Below are 25,132 nucleotides of genomic sequence, written 5' to 3'. Positions count from 1 at the left end.
TACTGATCACAAGCAAATCGGTCTCCCTTTCAAGGTGATAAAACTGAAATATAATCAGATTATGAGCTTCGAGATAGCCAAGCCCAGTATAGATATTCCTCAGTGATTTAACATGCCATGAGCATGGCATCAAATTCCTTAAGCTTAGCTGGGTGCCTGGCACGTTGTAAGCCCTCATTAACCATCTGAGAAGTGAATGAACAACACCAGTAAACAATTTAGCAAAGGCACCAAATGGAATTTTAATAGGAGCACCTTTTTTCTGCATGTTATATTTAACTGTTCAGGAAATACTCAAGGCTGGATTCCCTGTGATGGAGATCAACACTAGTGCAATTTAATTAAAAAAAAAAAAAAAAACAAAACACAGAAGACACAACTCTTATTTCCTGCGAAGTCAGGGCACATATGTTCAGAGAATATTTGCACAGTGAGAAATTAGTTCTCAATGCTGGCAGATACGTTAGAATCACCTGAGCGGCTTTTCAGGCATACCTGTGCCTGGGTACCATCTCAAAGATTCTGTCCTTTAATGATCGGGCCTGGTAATTGGTATGTTATATTTTTTAAAATGGCCTGGTGATTGGTATTTTATATTTAAAAAAATCTTAGCTGATTGTAATGGGCAGTCAGGTTTGAGAACCTCTGTCTTATAACTAATAGATGCCCCAGAGACTACAGATAGAATTAAATTGACTTTGTCCCACTGCCATCTTGGGGCTGCCGTCTGCCCGACCAGAAGACCCGCTTCTCAGGCTGTAGGGGTTTTTTAGTAGATAGCCTTGGAGGGTTTTATTCACATGTCAGTGTGTGTGTGTGTGTTCGATTGAATATTCCCAGCATTGGATACAAAAGGAAACTTGCTATGAATGGCGCCAACCCTGAGTTTTGTGTAACAATAGTGACAAAAAAGAATTGAGGCCAAAGAATGATAAACGACCAGAATCTTTAACAGTAGAACTTAAAGCCAGTATTATTTGATGGGAGAACCTCCTGTCTGGCCTTTCCCTCCACCACAACCTATGCCAGAATTTTCTCTGTATCTTGTTGATACCTAGCTTCTCACACCCCTTCCAGCAACACTGGCTGGCTGTTATTTTCATTTGACTCTTAGGATTCAGCTGTGGGTGATTTTTAGAAGAAAATTAAATTGCCAAGAGATGAGATTTCACGGAAGGTGAAAAGTAGGATAATAAGGATAACATGGCAAGTCACAGGACTCATGTAAATGTACCACCAGCTGAGTCAGACCCACAGTCTGGGTGGTCAGTCTTTGGAAATCATCGTAAAACATCATGAAGTCTGGTAATATATTAAAAAGAGAGAAAGACCATGTTAGAAAAGTCCTCCGCAGAGAAGCCACACCCATTACTGACTCAATACCCTCTGTTGTGAGCATCCCTGAGCAGAATCTTAGAGGGTGAATGAGAGTTGGGGTCTTGGAATCTAAAAAAACAAAACAAATGAATATATATAAGAAAACAGAAACCGACTCACAGATATAGAGAATAAGTGAGGAGAAGAAAGGGAGAGGGGGGAGATAAGGGTATGGGATGAAGAGATACAAACTACTATGTGTAAAATAAATGAGCAACAAGGATATAAAGTACAGGGGAATGTAGTCATTATTTTATAATAACTTTAAATGGAGTCGACTCTATAAAAATATTGAATCACTACGTTGTACACCTGAAACTAATTATTGTAAATCAATATTGTAAATACTTTAGTTAAAAAATAAATTATAAATTTTTATTTACAATATTTATTTAGTGTAAACAAACTTATTTAAAAATAAATATTGTAAATACTTTAGTTAAAAATAATAAAAATAAAATATTTTATTATGATTTTTATATTTAAGCAAAAAAAAAATTAGAGTCTTGAGCCAATCCAACAATGTCCAGATTTCACTTAACATCTTGTTCACATTACATAACCTTCTGTGTCTCCATTTCCTCGTTTATGAACGTGGGGATAATAAGAGAGATTGTAAGGAAAATTGCATGAATATATATGCACAGCACCTGGCAACCGCCTGTCATGGATAAGCGCCCCATCAACTTTAGGTAGTGGCTCTTTGGTGTCAACACTCCAAAGAGTCAAGATGAACATAGCCTTCTCTCTTGTGCTCGGTAATTTACTATTTCCTTATTTTTCTTAAATTAGCAATCCTCTCTTCTCTCACAAAGCCTCCGTATATCTAAGAGTCTTCCTGGGAAAGGTGGGCTTTGAAATGAAAACGAGAATGAACTTGCAGGAGATCTCTCAGCATGATTTCTCAAATTTCTCCATGGTAAAAAAAAAATACCTAAAACCACAATTCCCTCCCTGGAGGTATGAGTGGGGTCCAGATGATCAGACCTCTCTCCTGGAAATTCTGATGCAGGTGGTCAGGGTTGAAACCCAGGCATCTATATTTTTAACAAACATTGTAGATAGTTGTCTTCAGGGAAGTTTGAGAAGTTCTGGAGTAGAGGGAGAGGTCAAAAATAGAGAGGAATTCTAGGTGAAAAAAATGGTAAAGAGAATTAGATGCAGACTCACTAGGAAAAAATGGGAAGACCCTGCCTAGATGAACTTGAGTATATCCATTGGAGACAGTGAAAGAAGATGGACAGAGGAGGAAGCAAAAACAGAGAGCATGATATTATGGCCACTTTCACCAGCTTCTGCAGAAATGAGGTTTAAAGCCCATTCTTTTAGAAGGTCTTCAGAAACTAGAAGTAACCATTCCTGGGCATCCTCAGCAACCACACAGCTAGGTTGTCTTAGAGGCCAGCATGGTGGGTGGCAAAACGGAAGCTGCAAAAGAAGCAAAACCTGCAAGAGATTTGGTGATCCAGCCCCCTTTCCACTCTGCATTTGTACCATCCCCAAGTGCTTCCCGGCTGTGGCTGATATAAGATGCACCTGCCGAGCATTTTCTAAGCTACCTCTTTCCAGATCCAGTCCTGGAACAGTTATGCCAGGACCCACAGGAGTAGGGCTCGGCTTTATTGCTTTTAACCTCTCCCTGTGAATCTAGGGCCAGCCAAGGGGAGAACCATTCAGCTAGACAAGCGCTTCTCAGCCTTGGCTGCATAACACAATCACCTGGAGGTCTTTAGAAACTACAGATGCCTGAGACCCACTTACAGAGCTGCCATTTAACCGGTCACTAGGAATTTTAGAAGCACACCAGCTGTTTACCCTGTCCAGCCAAGGTTGAGAATGACTCAGCCAGACCTAATCATCAACAGCCACTGCACAAACCAGTTTGCTGAAAATAAGGTCCAACTGCATTTGAAGTTTAAGTCCTCAGGCCTGGGTTGACAGTGAAGAGCAGGATTAGCAAAAGGGGACAGGCCCCGTGCCAGGCTCCTTTGCCCTCTTGAGAGGTGACCCCCCTGTCCAGAGCACACCTGGGTTGCTCTGATCATTAAGTTTTCCTGACAGTTTGGGAACAGCAGACTTCTCTGCTAGGTCTTTAATCTCTTTGATCATACCTCTCTCTGGTCATTTGGGGTAAATAATTTCACCGAGAGGGTCATATCATTTTATGGGCAGACTAAAAGACATGGTTTATCTTCAATTTCAAGTGGAGAGAAAAACAGAATTGTATATAAAAGTGTCCTAACAGAGGAGACATAGACACCACAATGAAACCTGCCCCTTATTCTACCCACATTCCTCTGTTGGCCTGACATGTGGGGTGTCTCTTACCAGGCTATGTTTGCCAGGGAGTTCCTATTAATTGTACTTATAATCAGTCGATGAAAGGGTAGTTTAGAGGGAGGGGTGATCACACAGGCTTACTCCATGGAATTAATGAGCTTCATAGGAATGCACTTTTCTAAGACGTTAGGGTAACCTTCCTTGGATGTAGTGGGACTGCTTGTGTGGGTTAAAAAAAAGTACAGAATTGATACGTCCAGTGGATTACTACTTTTTTACAAACATGTTTATACTCCTTTTTTGGCACTGCTGCAGAGCCCATGGTATATTCTTTAAAATGTTGGTGATAACTCTCTAAACTTTGATGTAGACGATTTGATAGTTGGAGGTAGCCTGAGCCAACTCTTTTGAAGACAGTAAGTCATCAATGGGAGTAATCTCCTTTGTTTAGAAATTTGCCCAGGAATCAAAGACACTGAAAAAAGTCCAAATATATAGATTACAAAAACAAAAAAGAAGAAGGAACTGGAGAAAGTGTAGCATTTTTTTTAAAGAGTAAGTATATCATGTCAAAAATACGAGTGCTATGAAGGACAGCCATCATAGTTTCTAAAAATCTGGTACAATTAAAGAAAAGGGTCTCATTGCTTTATAATCATCCTTGCAGGCTGCATTTTTACAAGTTTTCTCTCTTCATCCAATCACTGTTTCGTTGTTGTTGTTTTGCGGTACGCGGGCCTCTCACTGTTGTGGCCTCTCCCGTTGCGGAGCACAGGCTCCGGTCGCGCAGGCTCAGCGGCCATGGCTCACGGGCCCAGCCGCTCTGCGGCATGTGGGATGTTCCCGGACCGCGGCACGAGCCCGTGTCTCCCGCATCGGCAGGCGGACTCTCAACCACTGCGCCACCAGGGAAGCCCAAACACTGTTTTTTAATCTGTGTTGGTTGCCTCCCATGGCTTTCCCAGAGTCTAGCATGCTGGACAGTTTCTTAGGGAAAATGCAGAAGAGAGACTCAAGGGAGAAGTGCGTTTAGGGTTAGCGAGTATGTATGGGATAGGGCCACCTCACGAATGAGGCCCCCCTCGTAGATAACAGAATGGCTCTTCCAAAGAGCTTGCCCCTTAGATAAACCAGATCACCGTTCTTGGTTATGGTAGGTTCTTCTTTTGATCATGCTAGAAACAGAGGTCCTTCCAAAGTACTTGTTTGGTCCACCGGACAATATCATACATGTAATTTGAGCTGTCTGTGTCTTAGAGTCAGTCCTAGGTGAGCAGGTCAAAACAGATACTCAACCCAAACAGCTTCATTTTCAGGGATACTAATTTTACTTCTCCTCAAACCTTGAAAAGTTGATGCCAGATAACGATGGGGCCCAAAAAGTTTGTAAAAGAGCAAAAAGACAGCCAACATCCAACAACACTAACTTTCATTGTTTTAAGAGAGGTGATAAATGAACTTAGTTATGACTTTTGTTATGTGGACGAGAAACATAAAAAATGCTATCCTCAGACCATGCATAATTTTGTTGAGATTTCATTGGTGTGGCAATGATGAGAGTCTTCAGCTGAATGTTAAATTCTAGTGAATTTTCAAATGGTAGCTCTATTTGTATTCCAGGGTGTACCTCTTACAATAGTAAAACTTTCTTAAGATGTTTGAAGGGATGCTCAATCACTAGATACTTTTAGAAACGTTGGAACAAGACCAATCAAACCAAAAGGCAAAAATGCATTTATCTGGGTTCCAGATGATTCCTGTGCACAGTAAAACCTAACAAATGAGAATTAGAAGCCTCAATACTCCTGCTTCTGTGGCATTTAAGAGCCTAGCCAGTCTCATTGGGACATTTTTGTAATCTGCCTGACGCAGACGTTCTTATTTCTAGAGAAACAGACAGTACCCGTGAATTAGAACATTTATATTGTGGAAATGGCACAGTTGGAAACATCTTAAGAGAGTTTTATCATCTTTCTGGATTTACTAAATCAAAGGGAAACAGCATTTTCCATTTCTATTTTCCTTTTAATACCGCATCGTTAAAAATAATTTGGCAAGACAGGGTTTATTTCAATTGATGAGTTCTCTTACCTTCTTTATGTAGCAAGCCTCATTTGGTGAGGAAATTATTATCCATAACATGACACCATTTAACATACTCTTCAGAAATGACAGCATTGCTTTTTCTTTCATTTAAAAAATTTTTTTGGATATTATACTATAATAATAGAGTTTGGGATTTTATGATTTTCCTAGCTAGTTGCAGTATACTCTTTTTCTAATAGGTAGTCTAATTTTGTTTCTTTTTTTTTTTAGTGTGGTCTCCTTTGAGCATTAGAAATCCATAGAAGCCCAGTTTGAAATGCCCTAGCCGTAGAAACATACCCTGCCATGATGACATTTTAGTAACACATAATTAATACTTCAGTGCAACAGCTTATACGTGGTCCATGTTCTGACATCATCATGATTTTGTGGAAGGGTTCCCCGCATGCCTGTTTCATGATCTTCCTAAACTCTCTAGGTCCAAGAGAGAGCAGCACATTTCCTTGCAACATCCAAACGCAGCACCCTTCCCTCCCCCTCATCTGAATACATCGAACCAATTGGCAGAGAGAGCATTTCCCCCTGAGCGAGCAGTATTGTGAATTTTATCTTCTCTTCCAGAAATCAGTTCGTCTTCGTTGCAGCAGATGAAATTTCTTGTAACACCTCTGCAGGTAACAAACATTGCTACTTCTTGATGCATCCATCCAAGTCCCAGTATCCTTTTTTTTTTTTTTTTTCCTTCACATGCTGCAGTCGGTCACGCTAGAAAGTTTAGTTTAAAAAAAAAAAAAGAAAAAGTCATATCTTTGGAGTATAGCTGGAGCTTTTCGGCTCTGCTGTCTAAAAAGACAGTAGGCATTTTGCTAACTTGGATATTTTAATTCCAGTTTTAATAATACATGATCCAGAAAAGTAACACTATATTGAATGAAGCCGCAATAAAATCTTATGGTATAATCTTATGGTGAAATACTAAATGGGAGATTTAGGGACACAGTCATGGGACTTCTATGTTTTCGGACGTATTATGTCTGGGTTCACACAGATTTCTATGTGATTATTTGGGATCTGTATGGAATGACTGGTATATATTATAGGCCCTCAAAGAACGAATCTGTAAAGCTGGAGGCATTGGGGAATATAATTATCTCTGTCTTATAAGAAGGGGATCTCTATTCCATTAGTTAAAGATCCTCTAGTTCTTTCTTTTAAAACATACTACAAGTAGCAGGACATGAGAGAGACAGAGTCTTCTGATTTTGAAATCAGGGCATTGGCCAATGGAAATTGCACAGTTGCATGATGTGTCCATCAAAATAACGCCTGTCTTTTTGCTTTGATGTGGTTCAGAACAGTTATGTTTGGACTTCCATTAGCATGGAATTACTTGATTAAATGTCAAGATAGGTGAGTGCCTTAACTAACAACACATTTTTTTTTTTTTTTTTTTTGCTTTGAAGCCTAAACTCTGACCAAAACAATGACTAGGAGATCTTACCAATGTGTTGCTTTTAGTCTACAAGGGAGGATATGACAGCTCATTCTCACGTCATTGAGTGTGCCATGACCTTCAAAAACATACATTAAACGGAGCCTGACACATAGACATTCATCTGTTAACTAAGCACATGTGATCAATGGCGCGCTGTGAACAAAGGCGTGTTTGCTAACGCTTCACCCCCTGCTTACAGTCTTTGGAGAAAAAGAGAGAGATCAGGGAAGCCTGGAGAGCTAGGAACACATCCCCAGCCCTCTCTGTTCTGTTTCACTGATGGTCGGACTCAGTATTTTTAATGGGTTACAGTCTTCCCCTGGGAGTGCCTGAGGTATGCGTGTTCATATTTTAAAGCGCCAGCTTACTCCTTTCTTGAAAACTCGGCTGTTTTCCTTCCAGCCTTTAGCCTCACATATCTCTGTTTCTCCTTGTGAGAGGTGGTGCATTCACTAATGCCTAACAGTAGAAGATGGGGGGTTGCTTTGCTGGGGGTGGCAGGGGACCCTTCCTGGGATACGCGACATTTAACGTTTGAAGAACCTATAGAGAACGAAGCATGCAACTAAAGGGGAAATCAGGGTGGGGAAGAAGGTTGGTTGAAAATGTTAATGAACATCCTTTGTGGTTATACTGGTGGTCCAGAGCCTCTGTCTTCCCTGTTAATCTGTATGCATGTTCCAGTGTGTCTTAGGTTCATTTTGACATCATAGATCAAACATTGCGAAGTTACCACCTAAGAGGTAGATATTGATTTTGCCCTGTGACTTAACAAACCCTGCCTTGTAATAAGCAAGTGGTCCACACACAATATTTCGAAAAGAGGCTGCAGACAATGAAAGTTTGCCTGAGTCGAGAGAGTGTTTTCACCTACCTTGTCTAATTTAGGATGGCTGCTCCGTAAATTCTTAATGAATTGCTATTGATCAAATTTCAAATTGAGAGAGATATCCCTGTTGCTTTGATGGCCATATTAATAATATGTTGTATGCTTCATAAGGTTCAATTTGAACTCTGAATTTCGAATCAAGCATGAAAAAGGAGACACCCATATCAATCAAACGTGAATTATCTCCCAGCCAGACCACCCTCCTCATAGAATGAAAATGAAAAGTCAGAACTGCGCAGTCAACAAAGGTTGTGACTCATGGTTTCAATGAAGTCTTTCTTATTTCCCACATACTGGAAAAAAACCCAGGGCACCCACACCCTAAACAGCCCAGCTGTCTGGAGCTCTCCCCTCAGTATACACAACACTCCTTAGGGTGGGTCTAATTGAACCCTGGTGTCTCCTGGATTTCAGTATTTGACCCAGAAAGGCAACTTACCTCTATCGAAATGTGAAAAAGAGATCAACAAGATGCTTAAAGTCTGTTTGGAGGGCTTGATGGGTTTGATACCTGAAATTCTTATAAAGAAGCATTATTCTTACACAGCTGTCTATGAGGGCAGAGATGGCCGGACAGTTTTGTCTGTGGCTTGGGGCAGAGGAGGTGAGATGCAAATCATAAGACAGGAGCAGTGGAAGCCCTGAAGAATTTTTCTTTCAGTTCCCAAAGGAAAAGTGATTATTTTTACTTGGGTCTTTTGTAGATGCCAACACGTCGATTCTGCTTTGCTGGTCACATAGAGGAAACATGTCTCACTAGCATGTGTGGTTTATGAGACTGTATTTACAAGGGTATGTGTTTTCGTTGTCAGTGGCTCCAACTGCAATATTGGTTGTCTCATTCTGATTTTCGTTCCTGAAAGACATGTGTTTATGTGGCTGTCTCATTCACCTTGAACCACACCAAAGGCTTCTCATTCTGTAACATCAAGAAACTTTGATGAGTTGGATTCTGCAGGAGATGGTGAAAAGGGCAAGGTGATTTTCCCTTCTCTTCGACCTGAGGTCTCCCTGCTGCTGTGATTCACTGGAGGTTTTCCAGGACTGGCCAGGGATTGTAGTTGGAGTAGAATGTGGGTCTTGTACAAGAATGGAGGTTGAAAAGCACATGACTTATTTTGATAGAACAGCTGGAAATTCATTTCAGTTAATTCATATGTTTTGGGTCATCACCGTGCATCAGCAACTCTTCTAGGCTTTCGAGACATAGCATTAAATAAGTTAAGAGAAGCCCTTCCTTCAGAGAGCCTCCATCCTTCAAAAAGCCTCCATCCTAGTGCAGACCAGACCCCAAACATACATGAGCATATAATATAATTGCATGTAAAGTTATACAGTAGCTATAATGAATCAAAAAGCAAGGGTGGGGGTAGAAAGTAAGTTGCGATGCTACTTTTATATTCATTGATCAGAGGTGGCCTCTCTGAGAGGGTGACACTTGAGCCGGGACACGAATCAAGCCAGGGTGTGAGCCAGGTGAGTAACTGTGGAATTGAAAGCATTTCAGGCTGAAGCAGCAGCAAGTGCAAATGCCCTGTGGTTGAGGTATGCTTAAGGTGTTCAGGCACAGTGTGCCCAGAGCATGTGAGTAAAAGGGAGGATTTTAGAGATAATACCAGGAAGATAGCCAGGGGTCCAAACAAATTAGAACTTGGAGGCTACAGAAACCATTTGAGATTTTAAGTGTGGTAGGAAGGCGTTGGAGGGTCGGCTGTGGTTTGACTTACTTTTTTTAATGATGAGTTGGACTGCTTTGTGGATTTCAATATGGCAAGAGCAGAAGAAAGGGAGTCCCTTGGGGCAGCCCAGGGAGGTGTTACAATGGCCTGGGTTAGGACAATGGCTGTAGAAGAGCTGAGAAGTGGTTCCTTGGCTGTATTTTGACAAGAGAACAAACAGGATATGCTGGCAGATTAGAAACTGGCAAGGACCAGTTTGTGTTAAATGCCCACACGTCCCTCCTGCCCCCAGGGTGTATTGGTCATTTCCCTGGAGAGCTAAGGCTTTTTGTTAGCAGGGAAAGCAAGCCTTTCATCCCTGCAGTAACTGTCCCTCATATGGGCTTTACTGAATTCCCCAGGGTGTAGTCATAACTTGCCGTCATTTATTGAGCAAATTCTGTGTACTTACAAGTATGATAAATTATATACAGTATATACATATATACACATGCATTTATGTATATATGTATGTATGTATATATACATGCATATATAATTTATTACAGTAGCTCAGTGAGGTAGAGGTTACTACTATCCTTGCTTTGCAAATTAAAAAAGAACAAAACGCTCAGGCCCAGAGGGGTTTGGTAACTTGGCCATGGTCACACAGGAGTCTATCTGGTCCCACTGCTTTTTCCCTGAGACCACACTGCCCCCAATTACTCCTTTCATCTTGACCTTGGAACATTGACCTTTGCCTCCAGATGGAATTCTCCTGCATTCTTCGGCTGTGCTATCTTGCTCCTAGAAAACTAGTATTTGTGAGTTGGGAATGGGCATCGTTGTTAAAATCTGGAGGGACCCCAAGGGAACTAAACGATTCTCTAAACAGTTGTTCCAGTGGGAGTTTGTTTGACTTGGCCCGTCTCCTTCATGCAGCTCGTGTGTGCTGAGCACTTGACATGCTGGGCGTGGGTCTGGGGGCAGAACAGAGTGGTGAAGGGAGAATTCTGCATATCCAGGGAGACAGAGGGTCACACAAGCCAAGGGTGTTCTAGTGCTATTCTCCAAAATTCCCTCCTTTGCTGAAAATCAGTGGTGAAAAATCAACAGATAACCCATGCCCTGAAAACTACCAGACACTTTGACTTCATTGTTCTGGCTGCCAGCTGCCCCTGGCCCAAGGGAGCGTGTGCGCATGTGTGTGTCTCTGGGGGGCAGGTGAGGCTGGGTCTCCGTCCAGCAGCCAGTCTCGCCCCTCCACCATGGCAGGTACCATCGTGGCGATGGGAAGCCAGCCTGCGGAGAGACTCCCAGTCCCTTACGAGTACTGGATACAGAAGCCTGGGCCATAAAAACACATCTGCAAATGCTGTTGAAACCAGTCCCCGTGACATGGGTTGCTTTACGCTTTTATTAGAGGCATTGTTTGGCAAGTTCAGGGGCACAGTGGGGGGCGGGTGTCACCAGCCCCCTCCATCTCTTTATCCCCCCCAACCTGCACACGCACACACTTGCACACCCATGCAGTCGTACTAAGACCTCAGATAATATTTAGAAGAAATTTCCAAATTGGCCATTCCTCTAATTGATCCTTCAGCAAATTTCGTCTAATGGTCTTCCTTCCGTTTCGGTGATTTCATTATTCAGCAGAGTTGTCATGCAGCAAATCGATTGGTAGTTAATTGGTCTGTTTCCAATAAAATGTGATGTGTGTTCTAATAGGGGAAGCATAGAGTGATAAGGGAACATATAGGCAAAGGAACTTAGTAAAAATAATCATAGCATTTATTGAGCTCTTACTGTGTACTAGGCATAGTTCAAAGCTTGTTGCATGCAATAATTATACCTTCTAAAAATGAAATGTCTTTATCAGTTTACTTATGAACATTAACGATATCCAGAGAGCTCTGAATTAGCCTGAGTAAGGGAGGGCTAATCAGGGCAGAATTTAAAAAATATAGAATAGTGGTTATCCCATGTCAGAGTGGGTGGCGACCACCTGCAGAATTTATTACAAATGCATAAGCGACAAGGTCCCACTGTGTAGCACAGAGAACAATGTTCGATATCCTATGATAAACCATAATGTGAAAGAATATAAAAAAAGAATGTATAAATATATATATGTATATATATATATATAGGTAACTGAATCACTTTGCTGTACAGCAGAAATTAATACATTGTAAATCAACTGTACTTCAATAAAAAATATTGAAACTGAAAAAAGAAACCAAATGCAGAATCCACTCCATCCTCCCCTCTGCCTGCCCCAGAGATTCTGATTCCTAGGTCTGGAGAGGGAGCCTGACAACCTGCATTCTTACGAGTCCCCCCCCCCCCGCCCAGGCCATTCTAATAGAGAAGGCCTCAGCTCACACTCTAGGAAACATTGAGCTGATCAGTCAGGAATCTTCTGCCTTTCAGTGGGTGGAGGACATTCAGTAGGTTTTTCTGGAGTCCTCCTCTGCAACATGGTGGCCGATTACCACGTGGCCATGGAGCCCTTGGAATGTGGCTGGTCCAGATACACACTAGATTTCCAGAACCTGGTACGAACACGATGTAAGGTACTTCACTCATCATCTTTATGTTGATGACACGTTAAATGTGTTTTAAAAACATTAAGGTGTTTTTAATCTGTCGGGTCAAATTAAAATATAAAAAATTAGTGGCACCTGTTTTCTTTTTACTTTTTTTTTTTAATGTGGCTACTATGAAACTTACAGTGTCCTCTGTGGCTCTCATTTGTGGCTCTTTTTTTTTTTTAACATCTTTATTGGGGTATAATTGCTTTACAATGGTGTGTTAGTATCTGCTGTATAACAAAGTGAATCAGTTATACACATACGTATGTTCCCATATCTGTTCCCTCTTGCGCCTCCCTCCCTCCCACCCTCCCTATCCCACCCCTCCAGGCGGTCACAGCATTTGTGGCTCTTGTTATAATTCTATGGAGAGTAACGTTAGGGAGCCGTGTTTTCATTCATTTTGCTCAAATGAATATTGAAAGAGTGTGTGTGCCCCAAGAACTGGTCTCTTAGAGACCACCTGGAATGAAAATATTGTGACGGGCAGCCTGGACATTGGTAGTGTGTCTTGACTTTATGTTTATTTTTATTTTTTTATTTTTTTGCGGTACACGGGCCTCTCACTGTTGTGGCCTCTCCCGTTGCGGAGCACAGGCTCCAGACGCGCAGGCTCAGCGGCCATGGCTCACGGGCCCAGCCGCTCCGCGGCATGTGGGATCCTCCCAGACCGGGGCACGAACCTCCGTCCCCTGCATCGGCAGGCGGACTCTCAACCACTGCGCCACCAGGGAAGCCCCTTGACTTTATGTTTTAATCTTGCCTCTGACTGTGTGTGTGTGTGTGTGTGTGTGCGCGCGTGCGTGTTCTAGAAGGACATCCCTGGGGTACAGGGCCCAGAGTCTATCTCCTTCTCATCCTGTTCGTTAACCTCTTAAAATCTTTGATCTGCTTACATGGGACGTGGAGGGTGCTGGTACACAGGGCTTCAGAAGGACCACTCAGTTCAGGGGTAGTTCTGACACATGTATCCCAGGGGCTTTACTGGAGGGACCTCACATAGAATAGAGAGAGGGCAGGAGCTGCAATCCTCTCAATAATCTTAACAACATCAATAACTGATGCTTGTTTGGGTTCTCAGTAACCGGTGACCCTCAACCCTCATTTCAACCTCACTACAGCCTTATACAACCAGTCTGCACCATCATTATCTCCATTCATGGACGGAGAAACTGGCTCAGAGAGGAGAGAAACATTCTGAGGTTACAGCAGGGGAAGTGCACAAGCAGAATTTGATTCTAGGAATTCTGACCCTGAGGAATTCTTACCTGCTCTGCAGCCTTGCTTCTCTGCAAGTGTACTGAAGATCTCACGGGGGGATACAAACACAGAATGTTCATTGTGGTCCCCCAGGGATTAAACCGCATCTGGGGTGTCATGTTGATTTCAAGGCATGATGGGAGATTTTGGTAGAGCTGTAGTTGGGACACATAGAAGGTGAAACAGACTTTCTAAAAGGAGGGTGGCCTTGGCTTTGGCCTTGGCATTGAAGAGAGTGTGGCCATGCGTCTTTTGTTGGAGGAGACATTCTGGAGTGGAGGGACTGTGTAACCAAAAGCAGGACTTACTGTGTCTTCTCGACTCCCAGACAGAGGCTGGTACTCAGCTCCGATGAATCCAGAATAAGGGTTCTTACCTCAAACCTGTGCTGTTTGCGTTCGTAAAAGGAAGAGGTTGTGAATGGTGTTGAGAAGGCATAGCAAGGGTGGTACCATCTGAGTTGTCATGGATGTGATCTGCTTCTCATAGCTTCTGCAGCTTTCGGGTGTATATGCCTACTTAACATCCACACAGTTCAGACGCGGGACAGGCATCCGTGTACAGCAGCAAACTCTGCGGCTTCCCATCTAGAAGCCAAAGAGCCCAGAAGAGGCTTTCCCTCCTACTTCTGAGGAAAAGAATCATGAGACTGGAAAAGGTGATTTACGAAGATAATCATTTCAAATCCAAGCTAAGGAGGCAAGCAGCAGGAGAGTCGGGGTGGGATAACTCCCAGTGCTTCCTCTTGGAGCATTTCTTCTATTTCTACCCTATCTTCCTTAGAGGTCTTGAGTTATGGGACTGTTACCATCCCTCTGACTAATATATCTTGGGAAGCTTTTAGACTAAAGCCTGGTCACCCCATGGTCTACAGTTATATAAGCCATTGCCTAGATTAGACCAGAGAAAGCTACTGTAGTGATAGAGGAATATTCCTTAGTGAGTGCCTTCACTAAGAGGAAATGAGCCGCTGAGGTCATGACCACAGGGGAGGGAAGGGGAGCATTTCCTAGCTAAACCATCACTCTCCAAATAGCAGACTGTAAGAACCATAGGGCCATGGTGTGGGACCCTGTTTGTACACTGTGTGGGAGGCGTGTGACTTGAATGAGTGAAATTCCCAAACCCCTTCCAGACTCTATCTTAGATATTATTAGGAGGGCACTGTAGCCCCAGTGGCATTGCAGAGACTGCGGGCGTGCCTTCTGATCCCTAGTGAGGTATCCTGTTTTGAATGCATACTCTGTAGCATGTCCCCTTGTGGTGGGGACTCAAACCTTTGCACCTTCGTGCTGCATTGAGGCTGTCTAGGAGGCCTACACCACACTGGGAACGAACCTCATCTGAGGACTGAGCCCATTTTATTCATCTTTCTGCCTCACAGGGATTCCCTCCAGCTATCTGTGGGACAGGAGGCATGGGGAGGTGATGCTAAAGTAAGAATAAAAGGTCCCAGGAGCATAAAGACTCTGAATTAAAATATATAGAGTGAACTCTATGGAGTGAAGCTAATTACAGTGTTCTTCCGATGTCCCTATAAGAAAATCACTTGATTGTTAAAACCCTGGGGTAGGGTACCAACATGGCCCTATCATATTTCTTTCACATCCAGCTAGCTGCACCCGGATTTAGAAGATGTTAATAATAAGTAGTATATACATTTCTCAGTAGAGTTGACAAAGCACTTTAACAAACACGGGCTCATGTTTCCCATTCAACAGGTGCTTACTTATTCATTTGACTCCAGCATAACCTCAAGTTCAAATATAGCAATTGCAACTACATCTGTAACTCATAAATGAGATAGATCTTGACTCCAGAAGCATCTGTGACTCGATTGCTAGAGCTACACGTGATTCTATTGGAATAGGATCTTTCGGTTGCCTCTGCAGACCAAAAGTCTGGGCAGGAGTGAAAGGTTAGCTTGTGAGATTCTATATAAGAACCCTTGTATCATAATCTCCACTATCTGTAGATGGCTTTAAAATGTATCTGGTTTCCTTTCATGCACTTTATCTGTGAATTAGGCAGAGCTCAGACAGAACGAAACCATTTTACGTAAAAACAAGGAAAATGAGGCTCAGAGAGATTACCCTGCGTCATTGAGCAAGGACATTGCAAAGGCAGAACTTGAACCTGGATCTTGTGGCCCCAAGCCTTTGTCCTCCGCAGGACAGGCTGGCCTCCTGGTTTTAACTTGTCGCTAAGGTCAAAAAAACACGAGTGTTCACGATGGCCGCGAGCTGTGGTGAACGAGCCAGCAGAGCAGTTCTCTTTTATTCCTTTGTTCTTTCCCTTTGATGAACTTTATGGCAACTTGGCCTCTGTTTTGTGAACTCTCAGGGGTGATGTGAAATGACACACTGTGTATTTTGAGTCTCAAGAAAGTTTTCTTCTGAGCGTCTTGAAGGGTTTTGAGTGTCTCTGGGAGCAGCTGACCTAGAATCTTCAGAAAGCATAGCTGCGAGAATCTTTGCTCCTGACAGAATCACTATGATGGATACAGGGCTCTTCCCGGGCCTCTCTTCTCTCTTTACTCCTCCCTCTTGCTGCCTTCACTCAACATGTGGCGTTGGCTTGGTCCCTTGTTCACCTGCCCCATGGCCAATGCTGTGCTGGACACTGGGGAGAAAAGGGGGAACAAGGTAGACTCGGCTCCAGTCCCCGAGGGACTGGCATTCCAGAGGGGGACAGGTACATCATCAGGTAGAGAAGGAAACAAAATGAATGGAGATTTGCTCCATCACGTGAAGGATGGGGATGGGGTTGGAAAGCATGTTTGTTTCAGAAAGAGCGATCAGGGAGGCAGGCAGCGCTGGGGAGCTGACATTTGAGCTGAGACATAAAGGAAGAAAGGACGCAGTTCAGATAGAAGATGAGCACTGGCCAAGGTCCTAAGGAGAGAGTGAATTTGCACGCATCCCAGGAGTATTGATGAGGCCAGAGTGTCTGGAGCACAGTGAGCGAGGGGTAGAGGGGAGTAAGATAGGATTGAGAGCGGGCCAGGAGCAGCTCATGAAAGCTTGGATTTTATTCTAGGATCGATGGACAGCCACTGAAGGATTTTAAGCAAGGGAATTAGATATGATTAGATTTATATAGATTGATATTAGATAGATGGAAAGATAGATATAGATGATAGATAGATAGATAGATAGGGACAGATAGATAGATAGATAGATTTAGATATAAATGGCTGGCGGATTGAAGAAGCAAGAGTAGGACCAAGGAGACGATTCAAGCCTGTTTTTGATTTGGTTCTGATGAAATACCCGTGGCTTATGTCAGGGTGATGGTAGCGTGAGTGGAGTGAAGTGGACATGTTTCAGATTTCATCTGTAATTTCTGATGGATGGGATGTGAGGCCACAGAGAGCATCATGACCTGATTGCACTATTGTCCCCTTTGGCCAGGGATGGGTGGTGTGGAGGGTGACCACAAGCGCGGGTTAGTCATAACATGGCGGTCTTACGACATTACCCATCTTTCCCATTGAGGTCCCTGGGAATTGCCACTCTTCCTTTGGGCTGTGCTGAGCCAGCTCTGAGGATAGGAGGTCGCTGACGTGCCTGGCATACCTGCTGTAAGAGTAGAGCTCAAGTCCACATCTTCCCTAATAACCTTGTGTCTAAATGGTAGTGTCACACAAGGGCGTGTTTAGAGATTAGCATTTGAAAAGAAGCCTCCTTGCTTTCAGTTTGAGCTGACATGGTCCCTTTTCCTCTGTGGAAATGAAATTTATTAATCATAATAAAACCATCGGATTCTGAAGGTAGAGGTCACCCTGAGGAGAAAAAAGAGCTCGCTCATTTGCAAGGACTAGTTCGGTGCTGCTGTATTTTTCTTCTGCCTGGGAAGGGAACACTGCCAAACTGTTACCTTGGGTTTTCCACAGGGGTTGAAACTTGGCCCAGGGTTATAGATAGATAAGAACTGACCCTTAAAGTATGCGAGAGGAGAAGTGGGGCTGCGTTTTCAGGGAATACATTCAGACTGCCAATCTATTGTCTCCCCAAAAGAGGACGTTTTGCCACAGTAAAACCGGTCCCCAAATTAAAAAACTCATCGTCATTGCTCTGAGCTTGCGTTTTCACACTGTTTTGAAGGAACACCATGCTGTGGCTTCACTTAGGAAATGTCCAGGCATTCTTAGTTTGCCTTTGCTGTTTACGGCCTGTTCCTACAACCAGCTTTGCCAGATGAAAATACATAAAAAATAATCCTATTAACAGTTTTTTTCTCCAGACCCATGACAGACTTTATTTTCTCGTGAAATGAAAATCAACACCAAAGTTATCCATCGTGTTCTTTTCCCCCTATTAGTATCTACTTCTAATAATGGGTAGAGAGGCCCGGGTTTCATGAGTGACCTCCACGAATAAGAGTTTTTTCAAAAACTTCATCATTCTTCTTGTTTTAACACACCCTGTCTTGGACGTACATCTGTTTTCTTTTTCTCCCAGACAGGGAGAATCTGATGAAAGGCCATTTTCGATGAGTCAAAGGCATGAGGGGTGTCCCGAGGAATGAAAAGCAAGAGGGGGTTGACTACTTGTTAGTTTCGCTGAGAGAGTCATCTCAGAAAAGAAATATCTATTCATGTCGCTACTTTTTTTGTTTGTTTTTGCGGTACGCGGGCCTCTCACTGTTGTGGCCTCTCCCGTTGTGGAGCACAGGCTCCGGACGCGCAGGCTCAGCGGCCATGGCTCACGGGCCCAGCCGCTCCGCGGCATGTGGGATCTTCCCGGACCAGGGCACGAACCCGTGTCCCCTGCATCGGCAGGCGGACTCTCAACCACTGCGCCACCAGGAAAGCCCCATGTCACTATTTTTGAGGATCAGGACAAAGACTCATGTAGATTATCTGAGCTCAGGGACCTTTGAAACAAGCAAAAGGAGGGCTTGGGAGTAAGACATATCCAATGAGAACTTGGTATAATCATATATTGTTTTCCATCTGGAGTCTAACTAACTCAGAGCCTGAGAGTTAGAAGATTCTTCCCCCAGCTTCTTCCCACCTTCCCAGGCTCCATGGTGTGAGATCCATCCAGTACATTCTTATCCATCAACTATGAGAAAGAAGATTGGAAGACAGGTGGGGGAAGATAGATAGGGAAGGAAAAGAATAAGGTCCATGCAAATTAGGCTCCAGGGTTGATAGCACAGGCAAACGATTTCTTCCTGCCTTGTTCCTTCATTCTTTAAAGGAAAGTTCAAGACTTGACAGCTGTGGATAATCCACATCTACCCCGCTTAGTGGCTGGTGTACCCCTCCCCCAGCCGCTGTGAATGTTGTTCACTAATGGCACCCAGTTGCCTCTTTCTGCAGAGCCTTACCCTCTGCCAAAGAGTCACTTCAACTAGGAAGTTATTCTCTGCCCTTCTGGGAAGCCCACAGCTAATGCTTAATGTACATGAACATTAAAAAACCAACCCACTTGCCTCCAGATGGGATCAGCTCTGGGGTGCAATTCTCAGGATCAGGTAGAAGCTAAACTCCGGCTCAGACCACATACGTCCTTGCTTCTCTGTTTTCCCTTTCTCCGACCTGCTCGCCACTCTCTCCTCTTGAAAGCACCCCTCAACAAACCAGGTACGGAAGAATCTCCATTTCGGGCTCTGCTTCCAGGGACCCTCACCTAACCTAGCCTGCATCTCAGCTTTGATCGTTACCAAAACAGCAATGTTCAAACTCTCTCCGAGAAGATATCTGGCAGGCCATTCAACGAAGGGTACCTGGAACCATGGAAAAGGTGTGATAGTTGCCCTGAGAGATTCAAGGATCAGCTCTGACTCTGTCTAGCTCTGTGACCTTGAGCAAGTGACTCAACTTCTCTGAACCCTAATTTCTGATTTGTTGCACTGTTCAGTTCCAGACACTTTGTAGCTCTCCAATGCGTTAGGCTTCCATCCCTTCTACATTTTTATTCTAAAACCTGTGCTGGGAGCCAGGGAAGTGAAGGGAGGAGGATGGGAGAGAGAGAGAGAGAGGAAAATAAAAAACTCAGATAAGGAAATGGCATCAAGAAATATATTGTTTGAAACATGTCCCTTGCCAGAACCTGGCTGTAGATGATGAGATAGAAGTTCTGGGGTGAGAGAACCAAAATCAAATCAGGCTGTAATTCTTGAATGATGGGGCGGTGGTCCCACGGATCCTTTAAGGATGCATCTATTTGAATCCATTTGTTCTCTCCCATTCTAAGATGTTGGACCCTAAGTGTACAGACTGGGTTGCTTCACTCTTTTTGATCCACCCTGTCTCGCTTGATTGGTGACAGCTATATTAGGAGAAGAGGACAATTTCTCTTGATTATAGCTTGTCCTTTGTGGTTACTGGCTTTCTTAAAACCACTCTTTCAAATTGTTTCCTCTGCCTCCCTCCATCTTCGAGGTACCTACCTGAGCAGTGTAGCAAGGGGTGTGCGAGAGAGAGGAAACGCACACACACACCCCCCTTTATCACCAGCGGTGTTAAGTGGACAAAGGAATGTGTTGTATAAGATGGACTTTTCTCATGTTACAGGGCCGATTGGAATATGTTTCTTATTTCTCAAGATGAATAGGGCCCCTCCACACTGTCTTGGTATTTTGTGTTTTATGGTTGTTATTATTACTTCATAATTGCACATTATGGATTAATCTTCACCTCTGTCTTCCTTTCAGTTACGGACGAGTTTATGCTACCGACCCCTACCACCACACACTTGCTCCAGCCCCCACCTACGGCGTTGGTGCCATGGTGAGTACCAATTCCTCCTCTTCCTCACTTCTTCCTGCCTCCCATCCCTCCCCACAGCTGGGACCTTAGGATGGGTTGACGGTTGACGTCCTCTCACTTTCCCTTAATTGAATTTGTCTCCTGCTAACAGCAGCTAAAATGCCACATTAATCCTCCCGGTAAACTTGATAAATGTCTTAATTTCTTGGCAATGTAGTGCATGTAAGTTATTATATTTCTCATTTCGCAAGTCTCACCTAGCCGAGCACTTACCTTAATGGAATAATTAGTCATTTTGATAATTAAATCCATCACTAACAGAATGCAGTGTCAATGCAGAACTTTTTTTTTCTTTTTTTTTCTCCCTCCCTTGCTGCTCATTCACATAGCCCCAAGGTTCCAGCCCCAGCACAGACTTCAGAGGAGCTAAGCTGCACACTTCCAGGCCTCTGCTGTCAGGCAGCTGAGAATCTGACTGCCTCTCCTCCCCTATTACAATTCATGTTTAAAGTCATAGTCGCCCAGGAAAGAAAATAGAGAGAAGGGCACACTTTGTGTGTGTGCCTAGTACATAAGGAATTAGAAGGAATCAGTTTGGGGGTTGTCTTTCGTTTTTTTGCGGGGGGTCTGGGTTTTTGTTTTGGGAGGGGCGGGGGGAGGGCAACACTGGGAGGTGGGGGGGTGAATTTGCCTGTACTTGTTCAAACTTCTATGCACTAAAACGTACAGTAAGACGTGCCCATCACGTGAGAGCGTATGCAATCATTACAAAGCTTTTGGCATGCAGTTTTCTGCTTGGGATCGAGAATATCAGTCCTTCTCCTAAGAATAAATCCCCATAGGCATTCGTTTGAATCGCCAAAACTTTTCGCAAAAGGAAATAGTTGAGTGCCACCTCCAAGCCATCTAAAGCCATGGCCAGACAGTTGCCTGGAGCTTGGTCGTAGAAATTCCGCCATGATTTGGAAACCCATTATTTTGCACAAGTTTAGTGACATCAAGTAATTCATCTGCACAACTCCTCTCTCAAGAGCAACTTGCATACAGATTGTTGAGCCAAGTCAAGTAAGAAGCTGATTTACATTCTCATCCTGATTTTGCATTCAATCAGCTCCGCTTCAACACCCAGTCCACTTGGGGAATGTGTTGGAAAGGAGCGTTGAATGACTACATTCAGTAAGTCATCTGCATTCGACTTCTCGAGTGTAGATAAGAGCTTTTCCCGACGGAACACAGTATTATTAACGAATCAAACAAGCCAACAGAATGAGACAGCCCCAGTCCTTCAGTGGTCCATTTGTACCCGAGTCCTTTTAGCTCACAGGGCTGGCCGACGGAATTTGGTTTTACAGGGATTTTTCGTTATAAGGAGCTATCGGGGGAGGTCAGGATGGCCCTATCTTCGGTTCTCTAAGAGTGACCTGGGATGGGTAGGGGTGCCTCCGTCTTGGTTGTTTCTGAGTGTCTGTTTTTCACATTAGTCTTTTTTGATGATCCATGTGTTACAAAAGGAAAATGTAAAAAACACACCCCTTAAATTGCTTTGTTTCAGAATGCTTTTGCACCCTTGACTGATGCCAAGACTAGGAGCCATGCTGATGATGTGGGTCTCGTTCTTTCTTCATTGCAGGCTAGTATATACCGAGGGGGATACAACCGTTTTGCTCCATACTAAATGACAAAACCATAAAAACCTTCCAATGTGGGGAGAAAGGAAGCTTTCCGAGGCCTGGGTATTGCAATACATGCAGTAGTGCATCATTTTAGCATCTAAAAAAAATAAAAAGAGGAAAAAAAGTACATTTTTTATCTTATACCTCAGATATTTTGTTCTGTGTATTTTAATATTGTGGGTCTTTCATTTCCTGAAGGTTCCGTAGTTTGGTTGCTGGCTGTAGGAGTTTTTGTGGTTGATCTAGAGAGATGCTAGCTATGACTAAAAACTGGTGTAGGGCCATATCCAGAGTGCTATCTCATGTAAATGAATTATATATGCTGAATATTAAGCTACTGGGGTTATCAGCTGTCTGGGAAGCGTGTAAGTGACTACAGGAGTCATGTTCTTCTGCATCTGCATTATTTTATTTTATGAAAGGGGAAGGGTGGGCGGCACCTAGGGGGTTGGGACTGGGGTTTGGCTGAAAGAAAAAAAAAAATAGTAACTGATGAATCTAAACGACCCACACTGCACCAACAACCATATATCAACGGTTCTAAGTCACTCGTCGTCAGTTCAAGCCAAAGGTTATGTTGTTAAGGGGATGCTTCTAATAATACTTGTGCATCCGAGCTGAATGCAGCTGTGCAAACCCACCCTTTAAACCATTCCACCCGGCGGTATTCAGCTTCTTAACCAGCCGCTAGTTATTTAGGCAAAAGACTGATAGTTAGGCCATCCACAAGCATTCTTTTTATATTTCTTCCAGTATAATAAATTATTGATATCATTGCTGACTTTTATATTATGGGAGGGAAAAAAAATAACATTAATAAAAAGGTGATAAAAAGCACTGTTTCTATTTTTTTCTTTTTTTCCAAAAAAAAGAAAGTAATAAAAACTTAAATTCTTTGTACCAGTGAAAAAAAATGTATAAAATTTACATCTGTGCAGTGGCATTGTTAAGTTCTAGAAACAGTCACATGAAGCTTTAGTTTTAGCCTTGTAGAACAACTGTTACAGACAGACGTATAATTTTTATGGAATTACATGATAATCATATTCGGATTTATAGAAGCATTTTACAAGTATTGCAGTCATTGGGTAGAGATAATCATGGTACTTTCATCCGCTTGGTACTTTTTGAAACATGACCGTGTCGTGTAAGCAACCTGCAATTTTTCAGTCCGTGAGAGCCCGCCCTCCCATTCCTCCTGGTCCCCGAGGATTCTCTCAAATCAGTATCTTTAGTTTGTTTTTTTTTTTGTCTCCAAGGCCCAGGACACTTGTCAGAAGGAAGCAAAAAAGTAGGCCCACCCTCAGCATCCCCCAAAGAACAAAGTCCCCCCACCTCTGACGCAGGGCCCGAGTGACACAGCCGAAAAATTGCAGTTTGTCCGTATACTTCTTCTGTTTGAAGTCTTTCCATGTTGTCCTGTTTACAAAGTTAATCTAAGTTGGGTGTCACAGACCTTCCTGTTTTTGTATTTAAATAAAAAAAAAAATCCTGCAGCAAGTCGTCCCCAGTAGTTTTGCTGCCATAGGTAAAATTTCCATGTGTGCGGTGCAGGCCATCCGGCACGCACTTTAGTAACGCTATCAATTCACCGCTGTGACCTGCCAAACTGCTGTAACAACTCTGCTTTAAAAGACAAAAACCAAACAAAACTTAAAAAAAAAAAAAAAAGTGTTTGTGATCCAGCTTTTCTCTTGTCATCCTATGTGCATGCAGTAAGATCGGTTGGATATTAAATAAAGTCTCACGAGATTTGAAAACCGAGTTTCTGTAGCTTCGCTATCTAAGACAGATCACCGTGATCTTGCAAAAAGAGAGAAACGGGGGAAAAAACTGCTTAGCGGCCAAAAGTAGAAAAAGATGTTCTTTTCACCAGATTGATTTGGTGGGGGCGGGGGCGCGTGAGGGTGTTTCAGAGCATCCCTGAGACAGTCTCGTCCCCCTACCCGGAAGATGGTGTCATGACAATGGGTGCCTGGTTGATGTTTTTAAGGGAAACGATGTACTAAAATGCTACCGCATCCGACCCCAAAGGGGAACAAGGTAGAAGGAACAGAGGGCTCGGGAGAATCAAGTGATGTCTCCCATTTGCCTCAGATTTCAAAATCCAGAATTTGCATTGTATTTGGAATCACAAACATAGAATTCTTACTGTGTTGGTTCAAGTAAAATTAATTTGCAGTTTTGATTTTCATCGATGAGCTGTACTTTCCCCCATGATTGTATGTAGTTTTAATAAAATCATTTAGAGCCGCCTGGGTGCCAACTGATGTTACAGAATCTTTTGTCAGGCACTCCTCCAAGAGGCCAATAAGTCATTTTAAACTGTATGTCAGAGATGTAAACAGACATTTTGGATTTTTTTAAACGGTATTTATTTGGAATGTTTTCATTTATCTAAATAACTATTGCTATTATGAATTATGGAAAAAAGATTACTATCATGTGTGGCATATAGTGACTTAACACACACCTCACGCAATCTGCAAACCCAGAAAAATGTGTATATCTGTCTTTAGAAATTAGTGTTTATATCACTTACAGTGGTTTGTGAATAAAGAAAACTGGTTTGTAATATCAAAAAATAAAAGCTTAGTCTGAAAAGGTCCACCTGAGTTGTGTTCTGAGTCCTTTGGCTTCTGTGTGTTTCCTGGGGGAGTGGAGTCATCACGCCCACACAGGACTGCCCTTGTGCCCACCAGGGGCCATGGGTTGGGGCCGCCCAGGTGAGCAGTGGGCTGTCCTGGTTGCCACAGGTGGACCCAGGTGCTTCCTGCAGGTGCTCTGGCTGCCTGGCTCAGAGGGCTCCCCTTCCTCATGTATCTTTCCAAAGAAGTCCGTGGAACCAACCACAGATGTTTAAGAAAGAAACAGAACTAAGCTAGCTCTTTCCTGGCATGGCAATATCAGCCTTTGGTTTAAAACAAAACAACAACAACAACAACAACTGTACATTTCAAATGAAACATCTACTAACATCTGTTAAGTTATTAGTACAACTCTTAGTTACTAGTACAACAGTTAGGGAGACTTGTAGGAAGAAGATGAAAAAATAGTAAGTGGTAGAGTTTACATTTACTGAGGGCTTACTAAGACCAAGAATCTTGTGTTCCTCATTTCATTTAATTATTTAATGCTC

General features: G+C 43.1%; 1 protein-coding gene across 40 annotated transcripts in view; it reads left to right on the top strand.

The window, feature by feature from the left end:
- The window catches only part of RBFOX1 (RNA binding fox-1 homolog 1), a 2,180,200-nt gene extending 2,155,599 nt beyond the window's left edge, over window positions 1-24,601 (top strand). For 18 of the 40 annotated variants that reach the window (XM_067706699.1, XM_067706687.1, XM_067706690.1 and 15 more), the window contains 3 exons: window positions 6,325-6,377; window positions 20,266-20,341; window positions 20,710-24,601. In XM_067706699.1, coding sequence (XP_067562800.1) covers window positions 6,325-6,377; window positions 20,266-20,341; window positions 20,710-20,857 — 277 coding nt within the window. In that variant the 3' untranslated portion in view covers window positions 20,858-24,601. The remainder of the gene's footprint in view (window positions 1-6,324; window positions 6,378-20,265; window positions 20,342-20,709) is intronic. The other 22 variants (XM_067706701.1, XM_067706698.1, XM_067706696.1 and 19 more) reach the window with 5 other exon arrangements.
- Window positions 24,602-25,132: the final 531 nt, after the last annotated feature.

The sequence above is a fragment of the Pseudorca crassidens genome, chromosome 15 (genome assembly GCF_039906515.1).
Source record: "Pseudorca crassidens isolate mPseCra1 chromosome 15, mPseCra1.hap1, whole genome shotgun sequence".
Lineage (NCBI taxonomy): Eukaryota > Metazoa > Chordata > Mammalia > Artiodactyla > Delphinidae > Pseudorca > Pseudorca crassidens.
Note: the sequence above shows the minus strand (reverse complement) of the source record. Positions and strands in the feature narration are given on the sequence as shown.